The 17,576-nt window shown below is 51.3% G+C and overlaps 9 protein-coding genes across 9 annotated transcripts; 5 read left to right on the plus strand and 4 right to left on the minus strand.

Annotated features, from left to right (window-relative positions):
• Positions 1–3,251: 3,251 nt before the first annotated feature.
• On the plus strand, positions 3,252–5,948 carry CC77DRAFT_699440 (acetoacetate-CoA ligase). Its single transcript, XM_018532808.1, has 2 exons — positions 3,252–3,724; positions 3,773–5,948. Exons 1-2 carry the CDS (start codon positions 3,491–3,493, stop codon positions 5,615–5,617), a joined length of 2,079 nt encoding a protein of 692 aa, XP_018388600.1. The 5' UTR covers positions 3,252–3,490; the 3' UTR covers positions 5,618–5,948.
• Positions 5,949–6,018: 70 nt separating this feature from the next.
• CC77DRAFT_1058908 (hypothetical protein) lies at positions 6,019–6,471 on the minus strand (the record flags this gene model as incomplete). Its single annotated transcript, XM_018528175.1, has 2 exons — positions 6,019–6,266; positions 6,315–6,471. 2 exons carry the CDS (start codon positions 6,469–6,471, stop codon positions 6,019–6,021), a joined length of 405 nt encoding a protein of 134 aa, XP_018388601.1.
• Positions 6,472–6,767: 296 nt separating this feature from the next.
• Positions 6,768–7,100, plus strand: CC77DRAFT_699442 (hypothetical protein). Its single transcript, XM_018532809.1, has one exon. It carries the CDS (start codon positions 6,877–6,879, stop codon positions 7,045–7,047), a length of 171 nt encoding a protein of 56 aa, XP_018388602.1. The 5' UTR covers positions 6,768–6,876; the 3' UTR covers positions 7,048–7,100.
• Positions 7,101–7,435: 335 nt separating this feature from the next.
• CC77DRAFT_1092557 (hypothetical protein) lies at positions 7,436–8,230 on the minus strand. Its single transcript, XM_018529637.1, has 2 exons — positions 8,023–8,230; positions 7,436–7,971 (listed from the first exon to the last, which is right to left on the minus strand). Exons 1-2 carry the CDS (start codon positions 8,126–8,128, stop codon positions 7,691–7,693), a joined length of 387 nt encoding a protein of 128 aa, XP_018388603.1. The 5' UTR covers positions 8,129–8,230; the 3' UTR covers positions 7,436–7,690.
• A 76-nt stretch (positions 8,231–8,306) lies between these two features.
• Positions 8,307–10,382, minus strand: CC77DRAFT_1018012 (hypothetical protein). The gene is made up of 3 exons (XM_018524522.1): positions 9,922–10,382; positions 9,058–9,874; positions 8,307–8,998 (listed from the first exon to the last, which is right to left on the minus strand). The coding sequence occupies exons 1-3, from the start codon at positions 10,295–10,297 to the stop codon at positions 8,575–8,577; spliced, it is 1,617 nt and encodes a 538-aa protein (XP_018388604.1). The 5' UTR covers positions 10,298–10,382; the 3' UTR covers positions 8,307–8,574.
• Positions 10,383–10,556: 174 nt separating this feature from the next.
• Positions 10,557–11,862, plus strand: CC77DRAFT_1018013 (alpha/beta-hydrolase). Its single transcript, XM_018524523.1, has 3 exons — positions 10,557–10,688; positions 10,738–11,016; positions 11,064–11,862. Exons 1-3 carry the CDS (start codon positions 10,634–10,636, stop codon positions 11,810–11,812), a joined length of 1,083 nt encoding a protein of 360 aa, XP_018388605.1. The 5' UTR covers positions 10,557–10,633; the 3' UTR covers positions 11,813–11,862.
• Positions 11,863–12,718: 856 nt separating this feature from the next.
• Positions 12,719–13,183, plus strand: CC77DRAFT_1006587 (hypothetical protein; the record flags this gene model as incomplete). The annotated part of the gene is made up of 3 exons (XM_018523426.1): positions 12,719–12,916; positions 12,971–13,094; positions 13,146–13,183. 3 exons carry the CDS (start codon positions 12,719–12,721, stop codon positions 13,181–13,183), a joined length of 360 nt encoding a protein of 119 aa, XP_018388606.1.
• A 303-nt stretch (positions 13,184–13,486) lies between these two features.
• On the plus strand, positions 13,487–15,267 carry CC77DRAFT_1018015 (porphobilinogen deaminase). The gene is made up of 2 exons (XM_018524524.1): positions 13,487–13,888; positions 13,949–15,267. Exons 1-2 carry the CDS (start codon positions 13,552–13,554, stop codon positions 14,806–14,808), a joined length of 1,197 nt encoding a protein of 398 aa, XP_018388607.1. The 5' UTR covers positions 13,487–13,551; the 3' UTR covers positions 14,809–15,267.
• Positions 15,268–15,764: 497 nt separating this feature from the next.
• Positions 15,765–17,129, minus strand: CC77DRAFT_1048131 (PLAC8-domain-containing protein; the record flags this gene model as incomplete). Its single annotated transcript, XM_018527512.1, has 1 exon — positions 15,765–17,129. The coding sequence occupies one exon, from the start codon at positions 17,127–17,129 to the stop codon at positions 15,765–15,767; it is 1,365 nt and encodes a 454-aa protein (XP_018388608.1).
• Between the last annotated feature and the right edge of the window lie 447 nt (positions 17,130–17,576).

Genomic DNA, 17,576 nt, shown 5'->3' on the forward strand with positions numbered 1-17,576 from the left:
CCTCGGCTTCAGGGTTCATTTCTGTTCAGCTAGACCAAGCAGCAAACACTATCTGAATGGCCTTCATGAGATGAATATCACACCTATCGTTCGATCGACCTTGCAGTAACGACGCAGACTTGTAGATCATAGCGTCCACTCCTGCACGTAGATGCGTCAGTGTTGAACATAGTGGCGACATTATCTGATGTACCGTATCGAAGCCCACGTACCTAATCACGCTACCGACACTGGAAGCGATCGCTTACTGTGGCGCAAACGGCGACCGATAAATCTTTTGCCGAACTGGATATAATTGGCCAAGTAGATCGTGAAAATACATCGTATGCTACAAAGATAGCCGTACTAACAACTGCCCAGTTTTGATCTTCAAAAGAACTCCATTAAGATGTCAGTGCCGAGGAGGTTCCTTGGCGTAGCGACCTTCGCAACCTGGCACTTTGCAAGAAAGAAACAACCCCATCCAGAAACTACCCATACCAGGTTTCACAATAGTCTTTACTCAAACGGTTTTCCTACTGCCGATCCGGCACGGTCTCATTTGTCGTTGCGTGGGGGAATTGGATTGGCTGCGGCAGCAACTTTAGAAGCTCGAATAATGGCATCGATCTCGCGGGACATATTGTCACTCCCAGGTCCTCCAGAAGACGCACAGGTGCACCCACTGCTTGCTGAAGAGCCGATACACCAATCTTGCGTCAGAGTCAAGGGTGGGGTGTACTGGAGCATCTCGCGTGTGAATGTTGCCGACTGAGATCCAGATTGCCGGAAATCGGTTGCAAGCACAGCCGCATGATATGGGCATGGGGCGGTTGAAGGTAAACGCCGTATTTCGTTGGCCGCTGAAGAAGACATGGTGTGGTTGTGGTTTTCGATAGAGAAGGCATCGCGCCTACTGCGACTGCCCATATTTGCAAGGTTTGCGAATCAAAATGACCGTGTTGGGGGTTGGTACTAAGTGCTGAAATGTAAGCCAAAGTCTTTCGAGACAAACCTCAAGGGAGAAAACTAACATCGAACTCACCAGCAACTTCGACAAGCTGGATTTCGAAGGTTGATTTGATACTGGAAAGTCTAAGGTGGTTGATGGTAATGTTGATATCAGGTCAGTACTGGGACCTTTTAAGTCTATATGGTGCCCATGTATCCCAGACTTGAAGCCAGTGTGGTTGCTTCGCACGTGTTCGTATCTTTCACTCCTTTTCTGACGCCCTTTCTTGATCTATTACGGCAACGTGAAGCATGGAGCTTCACTAGCTCTGGCCGTTTTGGTAAGAGCAGCAATGAACCAGGGCATGGTACAGGGTTGTAAGCTGCATCGTTTACTTGTTACCCAAGTCGTTGGATTGTGATGCGATCCGGTGGCGTTTCTGCTCCCGGTGCTGGTGTGAAATCTTTCGAGCTTTACCTCTCTTTAGGGTCTTACTACTCACAATCAAATTCGTTGTACACAAGGGCATTAGTCGTCTGTCATCATGATACTAGAGTATCACGGGTATCTTCTAGATGCGTGAAGATATCAGGCTAGACATCCAACAGATCCGAGTCTTATCGTACTGGTAGACCAATCGCAAACTTCCGGCTCAGCCGTGCATCTTCAGTTTCATGTGTGTACCTTCAGCGGAGAAAGGGGGTAAAGAGGCCAGGACATGGACCATAAAACTCACAGACACCCAAGGAAGAGCATCGGCCGACTCAAGTGCTCCCGTTTATGGAAGCGTAGATGCAGGTCGCATACCCTCAGCATGGGGGCGCAGGCTCCTGACTATGTCGATCTCGCAAATGTATGGGCTTGGTGCGTATCAACCCCTACCTATCCCGTTGTCAGAGATTCGTGGCGAGGGAACTGAATGTCTTGCGGACGAAACGTGTTTGCGCTAAGCATGCAAATAAGATATCCGAAAAGACGCGAACATCTGCAGCATCAAACAAGACCCGCACTTGCGATGGCATGTCCAGGATTATAGCAAGTGCTGGATCCACTGGCAAGCCCTCAACACTGCTCAGTCCAAGATAAGCACTAGCATTGTAGCGGTCCTGCAGCCAGTTCTGGCAATACCCCTGAGGAACCCATCTGTAGGCCTAGTCCCAGAGCTATAGGCAGGACAGTGGATCTAGCAGGATGCGAGTGTTCACACGTCACACCCCCGATCTAGCTGACAGATGACAGATGCAGGTACCAGTCCCCAAAACCATATATCTTCGGGCGCTCGGAGCACATACGGCAAAGTCTTGGCCACCTGAGATATGGGTCGGCATTAGTAACACTCACTCGAAAAGTTGGCTAAAGATGAGTCCTCGAGCATTCAGTGATCGTCCCGCCTTCCTTGGTGCTGTAGTCGCGACAGATGGCATGGACCATCATCTCATCATCAAGAGGCTCATACGGGTCCATTTGGCTTCAACTGAGGACTTTCGATCCCATCATGAGTGCATTTCCGAAGTTCCGGAGGGTTCCAGACAACGAGCCATACAACGCTGGAGGTGCAAAGCAGATGGAACTGTTGTCCGAAGCGTCGCAGATGTGAAATTTGCGTGGAAGGAAATTAGGCAAACGTCCGTGCCATCGCGTAGCATGTCCAGGTGATCGTCTGATCCTGATACCCAGCCATGGCAGATGTAAGATTGTTCCTGCATCCGATTTTTCCCATGGTGTTTGCTGCCAATGCCTCGATTCGCTCAGACGGTCTGTTTCGAATGTGCCTCGTAATTTCCTAACAAACTATATGAAAAAGATCCATGAAGACAGTAGGCGATGCAGTAACAAATGCTCAAGCCTGAGGGCAAAGACCATGTGCTATCCCACTTAGGGCTAGGCATGAATGCGTTGTCCTACACACCATCAGACTACGCTTCCAACGCCCTGGAAACCGGTGAAAAAGGCCCCAGCCAACGTGCCGATCGTGGTACTGAAACACGCAGATGAGGTAGTGATGGCGATTTGGAAATGAAAGGCCTGGTTACTTCTTCATTTCCCATGTTCAGCACTGCGTCCGCACGTTGTGCCTCCATACCGGTGAGGTCGCTAATTTTCGTGGCATAATGAGAGCAAGAATGTTGAGTTTGGTGGCTGTGAATCAGCTGTGAGGGCTGTGGTGATCCACAGGCGCATTCATGCCGTATTGAGAGCGTAGGCGCGTAGTTGACGCTTTCGCACACGCGTGGCGCAGTCCTGCAGCCCCACTAGAGTGACGTAGACAGTATATACAGAAAGCCTGCCGTCGATGAAAGAACGCGTTTCGGACTGGATACGCGGAATGAAAACGATGAGGACCGGACTGCCCATGGGGTTGCTGTTGTGTTCTGACGTGGGGAACCGCGATGTTTTCGCGATCCGCCAGCGGAATTTGCCGCTCCACAAGATCGGGCGCGGGGGAACCGAGGCCCCTGTCAGGAATTGTTGGAAGCCTTGGATAGCCGTAAACCTCAAATTTTTGCCAACTCTGATGCTACGGCTCCTGGAAGCACTTCTCATACCGGCTGCGACACGATGAACGAAACGAAAGGCACCAATGGCAGTCCAACAGGTCCCAAACTCCTGTGGGAGCATCCTTCTCCAAAAACGACACCCATGTACCAGTTCCTCAAATTGGTGAATGAGACACATAATCTGCGGCTTTCCAACTACTCGGAGTTACACGCATGGAGTATCAACAATGTCAACAGCTTCTGGCAAAGAGCCTGGGATTTCGTGGGTATCAGGCACCAAGGAACCCCAACATCAGTCAGTCGTCTTGGGTTCATGCACATTATATTTGCTTACAATGGATAGGCTGTGGATGACGACGCGCCCATGTTTCCTCGTCCAGCTTTCTTCCCGGGAGCAACACTCAACTTCGCCGAGAACCTCCTGTTCCCCACCACTACAGTCGATCCTTCCTCACCTGCTGTTATCGCCGCAACAGAAACCACAAGGGAGACTGTGACATGGCAGGAGCTCAGGGACAGAGTAAAGCTGTGCCAAGCCGGAATGATACATCTGGGCCTCAAGGAAGGCGATCGAGTGGCTGGCTATGTCGCGAACCACACAAGCGCCTTGGTAGCAATGCTAGCTGCGACGTCGCTGGGAGCAGTGTGGACAGCAGTCAGCCCAGATACAGGCGTCCACGCTGTGCTCGATAGATTACGTCAGATCGAGCCGGCTTTGCTCTTTGCAGACAACGCTGCCTTCTACAACGGCCGCAGCCATCCAGTACTACCCAAGGTTGCCGACATTGCGCGGGACCTGCCATCTCTCCAAGCTGTTGTTATCTTCCCTACTGTAGCCTCAGTACAGTTCGATGTCACCTCCATTCCTGTAAAATCTGGCAAAACCTACGATTACGCAACATTTACAGCACTGAAGTCAATGTCAGAGCTTGTCTTCAAGCAATTGCCGCCAGACCATCCGGTATATATCTTGTATTCAAGTGGCACGACAGGTGCACCCAAATGTATTGTCCATGGAGCCATCGGTACACTCCTCCAACACAAGAAAGAGCACATTATTCACTGCTCGATGACACTCCGATCACGGCTCTTCTATTTTACAACATGTACGTGGATGATGTGGCATTGGTTGGTCAGTGGACTGGCATCAGGGGCTACATTGGTACTCTATGATGGTTCTCCATTCCGCTATGTAGACAAGTCCGACCCGTCAACTTCCGTTGCAGACGACCTAGCGATGCATCGTCTGATAGATGAGTTCGGCATCACCCACTTCGGCACATCCGCAAAGTACCTATCCATTCTAGAGCAAAAGTCCGTTGACCCATCCGCTGCTGGACTTGTCATGGACAAATTGGAGGCGATCTATTCCACAGGTTCGCCACTCGCCCCTTCGACGTTCTCTTATGTATATTCCGCCTTCCCCTCGACCATCAACCTAGGCAGCATTACCGGCGGTACGGATATCATTTCATTGTTTGGCGCACCGAACCCACTTCTACCCGTCTATGAAGGCGAAATCCAAGGCGCTGGTTTAGGCATGGCGATCGCTGCGTATGACTACACAGGTGCCGACGTCTCAGCCTCGGGCGAACCGGGCGACTTGGTCTGTACCAAACCCTTCATATGTCAACCTGTGGCGTTTTGGGGACCAGAAGGAGATTCAAAGTACTGGAAGTCATATTTTGACAAGTTCACGAACGAAAAAAAGCAGCCCATCTGGCATCACGGCGACTTTGTGCGCTTCAATCCCGCCACTGGTGGGCTGTGGATGCTCGGACGCAGTGACGGTATACTCAAACCTGCAGGCGTACGCTTTGGATCAGCTGAGATATACAATGTGGTGCTCCAACATTTCCCTGAAGATGTGGCAGATGCGCTTTGCATTGGGCGAAGGAGAGAGTCTGATACAGATGAGACGGTCGTGCTTTTCCTGAAGATGGCAGAAGGCCGTCAAATTTCTGACAATCTTGTTGGAAAAATAAAGACAACGATCAAACAAGCACTCAGTGCGCGCCATGTTCCCGCTGTCGTGGACGAATGTCCAGAGATACCTGTTACCACTAACGGGAAAAAGGTAGAAGGAGCTGTCAAGCAAATACTTTGCGGACTCAATGTTAAGACGAGCGCGAGCGTAGCCAACGCCGAATGTCTGGACTTTTACCGGGACTGGGCAAGGACGCATTGATCGTTCAGTTGAGGTTACTCTGCCCTATACTGAACGCTGTGCAATGTTCCCATCCCACCTACCAATTACCTGTCTGGCTTGAAAAACAGCGTCCAGCCGCTGATGGCAGTGATTCAGGTGTAATCAACGAGTCAGAGCCGCGTCCAGGAATCTCCCGACTAGCAAGCCTCACTTCAACTGCAACCAGGCCAGCCCGTCACACGTTAGATGCTCGGGGTCGAGCTTAGTTACACAGTGTTGTAAGGTGCAGGCAAAAGGACAGCGCTAGCAGATCCATTCGGCCACAATTAACACCTCGTACTATCTGAACTACTCACGAGCTTACGCTCTTGCCTAGTGTTGCCGACCAATCCTCCCATAGCCACATCAATTCCTTCTCATTACAGCCATTGCCGCTTCTTTCAGAAGTTCTCAGCAATCATCTTGTCAACTTTGGTACACAATGCATCGACGATAGTTACCTTGGCCTCGAATGTAGCCTTGACAACACCCATAAACCCTTCTGGATAACGCACCAAAACAGCGATGGCACCGTCAGTCGTAGCCACTCCATCTCCCGCCCAGCCTCTTGTAACCACAAAGATATCGGAGGTACTGATGTTGTTTTCGGTATTCGCAATATGATTGTGCGCGAGGAAGGCGATGTTTTCTGAACGAGTGAGTCAGTGTCGTAAGTGAGATGGGGTCTGGCACATACGAGCTAGAACGATGACAATACGCTCAAGCTTAATTGCTCGATTGGTCGCTGCGACCTGGTCTACAGGATCGATTTCTTCATAACACTCGTTGCGGAAGGGACGTAAGAGGTCGTAGATGCGCTGTTCGAGCGCACTTGCGGGCTGAGGCGCAGACATCGGGCAATGCGGTTGCGGCTCGAGGTTTGAAGAGAGTGCTCGTTGTCTACAGGTGGTATTGCGAGTGAGAGAGCTTGGAAAAGCGGAAGTTGCAGTAGAACATGATGCCAAGCCACTGCAGTTACACATACAAACATTGACTGTACAGTCTAGATGCTCATCCTCACCGCCACTATCACATGCTGCAGTGCCTCGAAATCGTCCCAGCACTGTTCTTATTGATACATCTCCGTATGTCACACGCAACTTTGAGACTCTTCCAATCACCCTCTCTGTCTCCAGATCCTTTGATAATAGCACCTGTTGCTAACCTTGCGTTTTCCTGTCTTGCTAACACACTTTCTCCCCTTTCACCTCTGAAAAACTCTCTAGTACCCTATCACGCTCTTGATCAAAACTTCTACCATGCCATTTTCATCGTCCTTGTTCACACAGCAGCACATAACTGTGTGTGTTCATCCCGCTTCGTTGACGAACACACCCAAGGCGGCTGATCCTTATATCCCTTTATTCAAGAATACCGGTTTTGAGAGCCGTCGGAGATGTCTGGTGGGGAAATCGCTCTGCCGTAGGTGATTGGGGATCATCGGAAGATGAAGGCTGGCTAGATACGTTCTCTTTGCATGTTGGCCAGGTTATGACTGGGATGAAGTGGATGGATCAAGTACATACCACAAAGTATCATGAACAAGCGTCTTTCTTGTAATGACGATGCGCCGTTGGTAGAATTCTTGGAGCATTCATCGCAGTAAGGCTGTAGAAGTCGTAGAGTCGCTGTTCGGGAAATTCAATGGTCATATTGGGTCGATTTACTGCGCGAAATAGGCATATTTCAACAGTGGAGATGATGAACTGATAATCGTTGAGAACGTCGTTCCTATTGTCCTGGTGGAAACAGTGGGCCCGGCGGAGTATCTGCGCGCCAAGAGGGAAGTATATGTCACTGTAAGAATCTAAGTTGGTGGTGAAGTACCGGTACACGGCCTTGAGGCTTTCCAGATGAGCTTCTATGTCTGTTCCCATACCTTCTTCTTCTTCCTAGGCACTGATACGTGATGTGAATCCTTCATGCTATCACTAGCCGATATTTACAGCCTATTGTAGATGAACTGACACCAGGTCGAGAGAACGGTGATAGAAGCGAAGCTTCACGTAGTCGGCTAACAAGTTTCTTCCAAGAACTTCTTGTCCAACAAGAGAGCATCGATCAAATTGCTTGCTAGCCCTCGAAGTCACCATATCCGTCATTTCCTTCCTTCGCCAGGATATCTTTGATAGCCTTGTCCACTTTCTCTCCCAGCCCGATTACGACATTTTGACCCCAATTTACCTGCTTCCACATCACGACTGTAAACTTGCCTGGGCCGTCGTGAATACAGACTGTGGCCTTGTGGCCGACTTCACTGTTGTTGGGTCCACGGACGTCGATCACGGAAATTGAGATCTGGGAAGCGCGGACACTAGGACCGGCAGTGTATTTCACCAGAAATGTGAGATTTCCTGAACATGGTTTATCAATTATTTGAATTTGAAGAAGTGGGAGCTACTCACCAGCGATGGTCTCAACGATGTGGGAGGGGAGTTCATCGCGGCGAGGGTTGAGATATGCGAACATGTGCTGCAGCAGAGGGTCGCGGATTGGTGTAGGAACAGCCATAGTGAGAAGACGTATGGTATGGATACTGGGTATGTTTGAAGGTGTATCAGCTGCGGCGAAGGGAAGGTCGAATAATTTGGGGCAGTTGGTCTGATGAGTTGGCATCGTTGCTAAACAAAAGCGGGGCCAGCACACGTCTTCACCAATTAGAGACCAGGCGAACTCGGGGTTAAGATGATGTTGGTATAAATTTCGTGTTGTCGTTATGATACCAATATGATGCTAAGCCACCTGTCACCAGCACCCACCGCCTGCTTCTCGGTGCTGCCTGCCCAGGCGTATACCGTCGGAAGAAATACAATACCAAATGCTTGTTAATACACAATAGAGCCGCCTCATTACCCTCCAATGATACAATAAAATATACATGCAATACCAAATAAATACCCTTCCTGACCCACACGTCAGCGCTTGACCGCGACGCATTATAACATCTACATTGCTCATCACCTTCCCTCTTTGATCTTCACGCAATCAGCAAATGCGGGAAAGTTGCCTCTGAAGCTTGGGCCCAGTGTCCAGTTGTTCAGATCACGGAGGTGCGTTTCGAAAGCCGGGTTGATGAGCCATTGATCATCTTCCTTGGGCAGCGGGCCTATGGATGTGATACCAGCGGACTTGTTCGCAGCAGGGGGCTGCGGGGTCGAAGGGTCTTGCGGCGAGCCGGCGTTTACATGTGTGGAGAAAGGCGAGGACACGGATACGGACGAGGCTGTCGAGAGGGTGTGGGTGTGAACTTTTGAGGCCGGGAGGAGACAGTCGCGAGGCTCATAAGGCCAATTCAGCGAGATGGTAGTTGTGAAGGGGATGAAGAAGTTCTCGAAAGATACGGGCGGTTGGCTAGTGACGAGTCTGTCGCGAAGGCGAGGCCTGGAGTAGGTTAGCCGTGCTCTCTTTCCAAACAGTTCAGAGCAGCGATTGGTACGTACCATGGAAGATGATCAATCCACAAAGCGTGGGCAGTGAACAGCTGAGAAGGTCGTGGTGTGACCCAGTGCGGCAACCGATCATAGTTTTCCTGCGTAGGTTCAATCTGCCAGCGCATGACCAGGAACATGATGAAGACTATCGCAACCTGCTCTGGCCTACCGCAGATGTCTGGAAATGTGCGTAGAATGTCCGTGAACAGCTTTGACAGCGGATGCGCATCAACTACACGGTCGGGATACGCTAGTGAGGTGAAGTTTGGGTACTGTGGTCCGACTAGTGTCTTCATGGGCACACCCTCGGCAGCGCGATTTTGTCGATCTTGGAGGAAGTCGAGCAATATGACATCCAGGGGACATGTTGCCGGAAGGTTTCGAGGGAGTGTGAGGTGCGCAACCATGCTCGGCGCATACATGGCATGCTGGCTGCTGCTCACATTGCTGGGTCGCGGCTGCTGCGGTGGAGGCAGGTTTGGATCGACAGCTCTCCTTTGCCCGTTGTCGAGTATAAAATCCACGCCCAGACGTTCGTCGAAGGGCATCTCAGTCTGCAGATGGGGCGTTCGCGACTGCTCGAAATGGGGACCGGGGCTGCCGTTGGAGTAGCGGCGCAGGTGGCTGTTTGGCGCATCGCTGGGATACAGCCAAGCTCTTCCTCCCTCGGTCACGCTCGGTGAATGCACGCCGTTCTGGGGTGAGGCCGTGGATAGCTCGTGCGAGGCAATGTGGAACTGTCGTGGTTCGGCAGGTTGCACAGGCGCGTCGCGCTGTTGGTGAGGGTGGATGGGAAGGGGCGACCGTTCGGCGGCGGCTGCCAGTTCTACGTATCGTCAGCTTGATTCCTTGCGAAGTGCCTTGTCAACATGCCATTGAGACCGCCCGTGGCACGAACGATGGGCTGGATGATGCTCAGGACGCTCTCCAGCCTCTTCCTGATATCTGCGTTCTCCGCCTGGACCGCCTCTTTCTCGCGGAGGACGACTTGCAGGTCATGGTACGGCTGCTGACTCTCCAGATCCCGGATGCGCTGATTGAGGCGATCGATCTGGTTCTTGGTGCGCTCTCGAATGGCACGTTGAGCTTCGCGGTCGTTTGCGCGCTTGCGGGCAAGCTGTTCAGGCGTGAGATTGGCCACGCCACGCGAATTGGGGCCAGTCCTGCGCTTTTTGTTGGGCTGACCATCGCCCGAGCCATCATCTCTAGGGGCCCCTTCGGGTGTATCTGCCTCCGCCGGCGACGCCATGCTGATCATGGATGTGTGGGTTGCGATTCAGGAGGAGAATGAGCAGCCCCGGTGGCAGGATTCTCCCGAGTCATGAGCTGGGACACTACAGCAGCGATGACTTTTGCGAGCTGCAGGTTAGAGCTCATGGGGCATAGTACGGGGTAACCGAGGAGCGATTGCGGGGACTATCGCCAACCTCGGGATGCTCATCGGATAATGCCCTCCGCACCTGCACGATTAGTCTGCATCTCCACTTGCACCATGGGGTAGCTAGCTGGGTTGTTGTTGTTGTTGTTGTTGTTGATGATGGTGGGAGCGTCCTGTTCGCATCGCATGTACCATCACAACGACACCATGGCAGATCAGAATGTAAGCAAACTGGGCATCGCTTCGGCGACTCTCAAAGCCAGTATGCGCTACGTCATCTTCTCAAAAACAAACACTAATCTTGCCAACAGTGGGCTCAGCTCTCCAACGCTCCGTCACATCACCATTCAAAGGCGAAAATGGGTCCAACACGTACTTCAAAGATGTCATGCTTGCCATGTTCCGAACCAACCTAGGGAACCTCGATCTTGCGCAAGACCGGTACACGAACGGCGCATCGTCAACTCCCACATACATGCAGCATGCGGAGAAATACAAGTTCGTACCTGATAGCATCAAGCTACCTAGTGGAACACAGGCGCATTGGCTGGGTAGCAGGAGTGCGAAGACGATTTTCGTATACTTTAATGGCAAGACGGGACGCTCAGAATTGGTAAAATCCAACTAACATGAATAGGTGGCGGCTATGTAACGCCCTGCACTGCAGGTCATATGCTGTGGCTCGACGACTTCCAAAAGTCCCTCGGTCCCGATGTATCCGCACTCCTCCTCGCATACGACCTCGCACCCGAGGCAAGGTATCCCAGCCAGCTGAAGCAAGCAGTCGAGCTACTTGATTACCTTGTGCATACAGAAGGCCGTAACCCTTCCGATCTGATATTGGGCGGCGACTCCGCAGGCGGCAATCTTGTACTTGGCCTACTCTCGCACCTCGCACACCCACATCCTGAGATCGCCCCGTTGTCCATTCCGTCCAAGATTCACGCGGTACTGCTCATTTCGCCGTGGTGCTCTTTGACACAAACCAATACACCAGCATTTGTCACAAACGCGCAACGTGATATGTTTGACGCGCGAACCCTCTCTCGTTGGGCATCAGCATTCCTAGGCTCCGACTCTCCATTTGCCGGCGATTTCTACAACGAGCCTGTTCTAGCAGCTCCAGAATGGTGGGAGCCTGTTGCCGATGTCGTAGAAGAAGTCTTGATATGGGCGGGTGACAACGAAATCCTAAAGGATGGCATCGAGGCATTTGCGAAGAAATTCACACAAGGTTTTGGTAGTAAAGGTGGACTAGTTACTACAGTAGTTACACCAAAAGCGTGCCACGACGAGATGATCTTCGAACGAATACTGGGATACAAGGGTGACTCGGGCACGGGAAGTCAAAAAGTACTCGAAAGCTGGGTCAGGGCAAAGCTGTAATGATTAAACCTGGAATAACATATACTCTCACTAATGATCGATCCACCACGCACGATTGCAATCATTGACATTTTGACAATCTGTAGCATATCTTGCCTTACTCATTGTAGTTTTGCTTGCGTCTGCGCAGTTCTTCGGCTTCCCGTATTAATGAGGTAAACAACCTAGGGCTGGAAACACCATACGTAGGTCTTTCGCAAAAAAAGCAGAGGTTGAAGCAAGGAAATGCCCATCGTTCTGTAATTGATGTTTTGAGAAGGTCGAATCGCATGTTCACCAGGCATCTACGTTCCTCTAGATCTTGCAAGAGGACGTGATGACGACAGTTGCCCAGACCACAGGTTACATATGACACGAACCTAACGTGGAATGGTTTGTTGTGGCGTGTCGAGTATACGAGAATCCGAAGAGGGACGCAGGGAGCGCGATCGGGCCATTCAGAGACCGACCGCAGACCAACGTTACATAAACTTGTTCGTATAGCTCCTCGGACCCTGAAAGTCGGTACGTCGGAGGCAAACATGTATGTCGACATCTACGATGATCACGTTCGTCTATTGTAATGTGGCTTCTCGCCCCCGTGAAGCTCGCCGCGGAGTCGCTCTACGCCTCACCGTGACGGCATCATCTTGTGCTGACCGCTCCGCACGCGATACCTAAATCACCATATGTGGCATTTCAGGCTGCAGCCATGGATAATAATCCACAATCCTGCAGAATCCCACTAGCGATGGGACGAGAAGCAATATGAACTACACGGTCATGACGCGTTGTTTGGAGTGCAGGTAAGACCCAGGCTTAGAGGCGTCACCACAAGCGTTACATCAGCATTGATACGTACATAAACTGCTGTAATCAGGCCCTACATCAGAATCATTCAAATACCATTCGACTTGCATCCCAAACATGCCTTTCACTACTCAACTCCGCACCATCTCCAGACCTTTCATCCAACAATCACACCTTTTCAAGCAAACTTCCATCAGAATGTCTTCAACCAACCAGCACGGACAGGGTGCCTCGCACGCCACTGGACAGAGCGCTGTCCCAAACAAAGTCCAAGAGGCTGCCCCTAAGGGCCTCGAGGAGAGCCTGCCAGAGAGTGTAAGTCCACAACATCTGTACATTGCGGCTTGACGCTCGCTAATATGACCGTAGGTCCACCCCACTGGCAGCAACCCCAACAGCCAATCTACAAGCAAGACCCACGCTCTTAACGATGGCGAGGACTCGGTCGTGCCCAAGAAGATCCAGGAGATCGTTCCTGAGTCAGTTGAGCGAGGTAAAGGTCCTCCAGCTGTCCAATAATGCCGCGATGCTGACGACGATGTAGCTCTCCCCAACTCTCTCCACAACACTGGAGACAAGTAAACACATTCTTCAATGACTAGATTCATTGTAGGCAAACTGCCGCTGTAGCAATAGATAATGCATCAATGTTAAAAAGACTTCAAACCAACATCTTTCGAGGTTACTATACCGTGTGTTGGCCCTGCGAAACGGTACTTGTTCATTTTGAATCGTGTTTCAAGATTTTGGAAGCTTGCTATACCCCATGTATGATCGTCTTTGACAGGTCAACATGCCCGTCAACTGAAGAGTGTACCTGACGCTAATGCTAGGCCGCGGTAAATATGACGTTGATGATGCTCCACACACCCCGCCAGATCTCCAGCCAGATCTTTTCCTAGTAATCATTGCAACACCACGCCACTCTTTTGACGTATACGCAATCCACCATGGCTTCCGCAACAGTTGCAGATATCCAGGGACCATCTCATCCCAATCCAGAAGGCCTCAACACATCGGCCAGCACGCAATTTCCCCCTATCAACATTGGCACGCGCAACTCGGTACTCGCCCAAATTCAAGCCCGCGCGGTCGAGAGAAGCTTGAAAGATGCCTACCCGGACCGGACCTTCAACATCTGCCCTGTTGTGGTGCAGGGTGATAGGGACAAGATCACACCCCTGCAGCAATTGAGCCAGGGCGAGAACGCGAAGAGTCTGTGGACAGGTGAACTGGAGAGCATGCTGGAGTCTGGCGATCTGGACATCATCGTACACTGTTTGAAGGGTACTTCATCGAACTCAGATACTAAAAGAGCGTAATAGGGCAGACTAACAGTCAGCATAGATATGCCAACGCAGCTGCCAGATCACCTCGAGATCGGCGCCATCCTCGAACGCGAAGATCCCCGCGATGCCCTCTTGATCTCCCCTCGTCTGCCGAAGGAGACTACACTAGCGACCCTCCCTCAAGGTGCTACCATTGGTACGTCATCTGTACGACGAGCCGCTACGTTAAGAAAACTATACCCACACTTGAAGTTTGCCGATCTCAGAGGCAATGTCGGAACGAGGCTGGCAAAGCTGGATGCCGAAGATTCGCCATACTCGGCCATCATTCTTGCTGCAGCCGGCTTGAAGAGGATGGGGCTCGATAATAGAATCACACAATATCTGAGTAGCACGAGCGGAGGTATGTTGCATGCGGTTGGTCAGGGTGCTCTGGGCATTGAGATCAGGAAAAACGACAAGGCCATGAAGGACATCATGAGCGGCATCCGATGCGAGCGGACAACAAGAGCCTGTTCGGCCGAACGAGCGCTACTACGCACCTTGGAAGGAGGCTGCAGCGTGCCTATCGGTGTTGAGACATCATGGAGAGGCGGCAAGGGCCTCGCAATCGGTACCCAACCAGCAAAAGACTACGACAAACACGGAAATGCAGTAGAAGAGGAAGAGCCAGATATCGACGACCAAGAACTGGTGTTGAGTGCCATGGTAGTCAGTGTAGATGGCAAAGAATTTGTTGAGTACCAGGCAGCACGAAAAGTTCGAACAGCAGAAGAAGCAGAAGAGATGGGACAAGAGGTTGCGAAGGTCTTGATCGAAAAGGGCGCAGACAAGATACTGGAAAAGATCAACGTGGAGAAGCAGTGGGCAGCTAAGAAGCAGCTGGAGGAGCTCAAGGCCAAGGCGGCCAGCTCATAGGTCGATCACCGGAGTAAGTGATTACCTACAAGTCGGTGAAGCACATGACACTAGATTCATAAACAAGACACTTTGAGCTCTCTTGCTTCATCCGGCTAACCAGCCTCTGCCACGTCCCATTCAGACACACGCAACCGCCTTGTCTATTTGCAGAAGAGTATAACAGACATACTTGTCAATGTCAACACTTGCAGACGTGAATGAGCGAGCTCACAGTACGAGGAGTTCATCAGTCTAAGACGGGAATTCGATTGGCTAAGTCGTGAATGTATAAACCATGCCTACAAAACGGTTTCTCAGTAAGGAAGTATATTAATCCTCATACCTACTCTCAAGTCCCAAAGCACATATCTGCAAGCGCTGCAGGAACATAGCACCAAAAGCATCAATATATCTCAAAGCAACAAGCTCAAATCGTGATACTCGAAGTCATACGTTCAGCTCTACAGCCCTACTCAGGATATGTGTCAAAGACTTTGGACTCAGTACAAAGACTGCAACCACGAACACACTCCGATGGCACGAATTATACGTTGTCACACTATCGACGACGGCGTTCCCGAAACAGTTTGTAGGTTTTACAACGTTAAAAGGCGGACGATCAGATGTCCAGGTATGTGCAATGATTGTGCAGCGTTAGGCGTCGTGGCCGATGAAGGGTTCAAGGGAGGCAGGTGGGATAGCCGGTGAGATGCATGCAGGCAACATACAGCAGAGGAAGGATGGCGAGGCACATAAAGCAAGCTCTGCAAAGCAATGGATATAGGCGGACGCGCTTGTACTCTGCTGTGAAGGCGTCAGTGGTAATAACTATTGCACGGAACACATGACTGGGCACTGTACGCACATGCTTGTTTACGACAAATCATCTAAGATGTGCTTGTAGCACAACAAAAGGACCGTGGGTATCATTGAATGAAAAGAAACTACAAATGCAAGGTCTACATGCTCATTCTCTATTGTTGTGGCTTGTACACCATGCCTCCAGTCCTCGTGTAAGCATCTGTACTCGCCGGACCGGCCCACCGTCTGCTAACCTCCTCTCTGTGTTTGACCTCCCTCTCATTCTGTACCGTGACACAGCAACAGCAGCAACAACCCTTGAGCAGATCGCTTCCAAAACTGCCATCGAGCTTATACGCACGCCGTATACGTGTTCGTTGTAGCATGGGAAACAGCCACCATAGTCCGCATGACAATCCCATAACTATACAGTGTCCATTAGTGGAGCTATGCCCGAGCATGTCTGTGGGGTCTTTCTTTGCAGATTTTTGAGAAAGGCGGTACGATGTACGGCCGTAAAGAATGCAAGGACAAAAGAGACCCGTCAGACAGGTTGAAGGATCCGGACTGCACGCACAGAGACCGTTCGACCATTCTTTTGATTTCTCGAGTTCCATATTCGGATGCGAAATTTGGCCTGGTTGGTGTGCAGCAAAATCCAGTCCGTTGGGACCATGTGCAGCATCAGGAGAGAAGACCGCATGGAAGTTGTTGTTTTGACCTGATGTAAAGCCGTGCGGTGAGTAGGGCTCGTTTGGGTATGGCGATATTCGGTTCGTGGGAGATGTTGGATCGATCCGTGGCTGGTCTTTGTGCATTGAATTGGCAGAGACAGGAGTGATTGGTGTCTTGTGCGGTAATGGCGAGGTCTGATGTGTACCTGAAGGTGGTGTAGGAGGGATGGGAGGCATGGCATACGTCCGGATGTTTGTGTTGATGGGGGACAGATTGCTCATCTGCCGCGCGTGTCTGCTTTGTTGTGTATCAACTTCGGATCTCTGTTCATTAGGTTGTGGCTGTGGTATCGGAGAGACGGGCGAGAAATGTTGCGTTTGCGATGTATGCTGAGGCGAGACGGGAGAGACTGGAGGTTTAACGTCCTGCGCGTAAGACGACGGCGTGTAAGCCGATTGGGATTGGGGCGGAACGACCGGAAGCTGCGCATCGAGCATCGATTGCGGGCGCGGATCGATAGGTGTGTATCCCACTGGCGATGTTGGCAGTGATATTGGTATCGACTGTGGCATAGGAGGATCATTTGGCGAAGATGTATATACAAAGGCGCGCATCTCCGCAGGTGTTTGCGCATAGGAGAAGTGCCTCGATGCATCAGTGCTAACTTGGGATTGCTGAAGCTGTGCCGGCTGCTGGTATGGCTGCTGGTATGGCTGATGCTGATGCTGTGGAGTTTGTTGTTGCGATTGTGGGTAGGCCGGAGCATCTTCTTCGAGAGGTTGCTGCCATGAAAACCTGTTGTGTTGTCGGGAGGTCATTTTAGGCTGAAGCTGCTGGCTGTGTCCATGCTGTCGCGGATCCATGATGCGCGTTGGTTCACGGAAAACGTATGCCTGCAATCGAGGCGTCGAGAGATAAGCTGTATCGTATGTGAAGTCGCTATTGACTTTGAGTGCAGAGCCAGCGGCAATATCCGGTGGCACAGTTAGTTGTGAGTTGTCCAAAGGTAAGCTGGATTATAGAAGATGATCAAGCCGGGGGCCAGGAGGTCTGATATCAGGTCAAAGGCCTGCACGTCAAGTCGGTACATGCACAAGTACGAGGTCCAAAGAAAGCCAGCCCTGCATCAGAGCCGCCTTGCGCTCCGGTTGGCTCTTGGCCCTGCCTCATGTCGTAGGCGAGCAGCATAGTGAATGGAGATTCGTAGAGCTCCCGCCGTAAGATGGCCCTCTTTTTAGACATGCAGTGAGGCGCGGGCTTGGCCAATCGAGGCTGGAGTTGAGGTGTGACAGCGTCGCGGAGCGAGATGG

The sequence above is a fragment of the Alternaria alternata genome, assembly GCF_001642055.1.
Source record: "Alternaria alternata strain SRC1lrK2f unplaced genomic scaffold CC77scaffold_5, whole genome shotgun sequence".
Classification (NCBI taxonomy): domain Eukaryota; kingdom Fungi; phylum Ascomycota; class Dothideomycetes; order Pleosporales; family Pleosporaceae; genus Alternaria; species Alternaria alternata.

What these genes read in the sequence shown, in the direction of transcription:
- CC77DRAFT_1092557 (XM_018529637.1), bottom strand. Translation starts at nt 8,128, where the DNA reads ATGGCTGTTCCTACACCAATCCGCGACCCTCTGCTGCAGCACATGTTC. An exon ending in CATCGTTGAGACCATCGCTG is followed by an intron (nt 7,972 to 8,022) that starts GTGAGTAGCTCC and finishes AACCATGTTCAG; the next exon opens with GAAATCTCACATTTCTGGTG.
- CC77DRAFT_699442 (XM_018532809.1), top strand. Translation starts at nt 6,877, where the DNA reads ATGCCATTTTCATCGTCCTTGTTCACACAGCAGCACATAACTGTGTGT.
- CC77DRAFT_1018015 (XM_018524524.1), top strand. Translation starts at nt 13,552, where the DNA reads ATGGCTTCCGCAACAGTTGCAGATATCCAGGGACCATCTCATCCCAAT. An exon ending in CATCGTACACTGTTTGAAGG is followed by an intron (nt 13,889 to 13,948) that starts GTACTTCATCGA and finishes CAGTCAGCATAG; the next exon opens with ATATGCCAACGCAGCTGCCA.
- CC77DRAFT_1018012 (XM_018524522.1), bottom strand. Translation starts at nt 10,297, where the DNA reads ATGGCGTCGCCGGCGGAGGCAGATACACCCGAAGGGGCCCCTAGAGAT. An exon ending in TGCCACGGGCGGTCTCAATG is followed by an intron (nt 9,875 to 9,921) that starts GCATGTTGACAA and finishes GACGATACGTAG; the next exon opens with AACTGGCAGCCGCCGCCGAA. An exon ending in TGGATTGATCATCTTCCATG is followed by an intron (nt 8,999 to 9,057) that starts GTACGTACCAAT and finishes AACCTACTCCAG; the next exon opens with GCCTCGCCTTCGCGACAGAC.
- CC77DRAFT_1018013 (XM_018524523.1), top strand. Translation starts at nt 10,634, where the DNA reads ATGGCAGATCAGAATGTAAGCAAACTGGGCATCGCTTCGGCGACTCTC. An exon ending in TTCGGCGACTCTCAAAGCCA is followed by an intron (nt 10,689 to 10,737) that starts GTATGCGCTACG and finishes TCTTGCCAACAG; the next exon opens with TGGGCTCAGCTCTCCAACGC. An exon ending in GATTTTCGTATACTTTAATG is followed by an intron (nt 11,017 to 11,063) that starts GCAAGACGGGAC and finishes TAACATGAATAG; the next exon opens with GTGGCGGCTATGTAACGCCC.
- CC77DRAFT_699440 (XM_018532808.1), top strand. Translation starts at nt 3,491, where the DNA reads ATGAACGAAACGAAAGGCACCAATGGCAGTCCAACAGGTCCCAAACTC. An exon ending in ACCAAGGAACCCCAACATCA is followed by an intron (nt 3,725 to 3,772) that starts GTCAGTCGTCTT and finishes TACAATGGATAG; the next exon opens with GCTGTGGATGACGACGCGCC.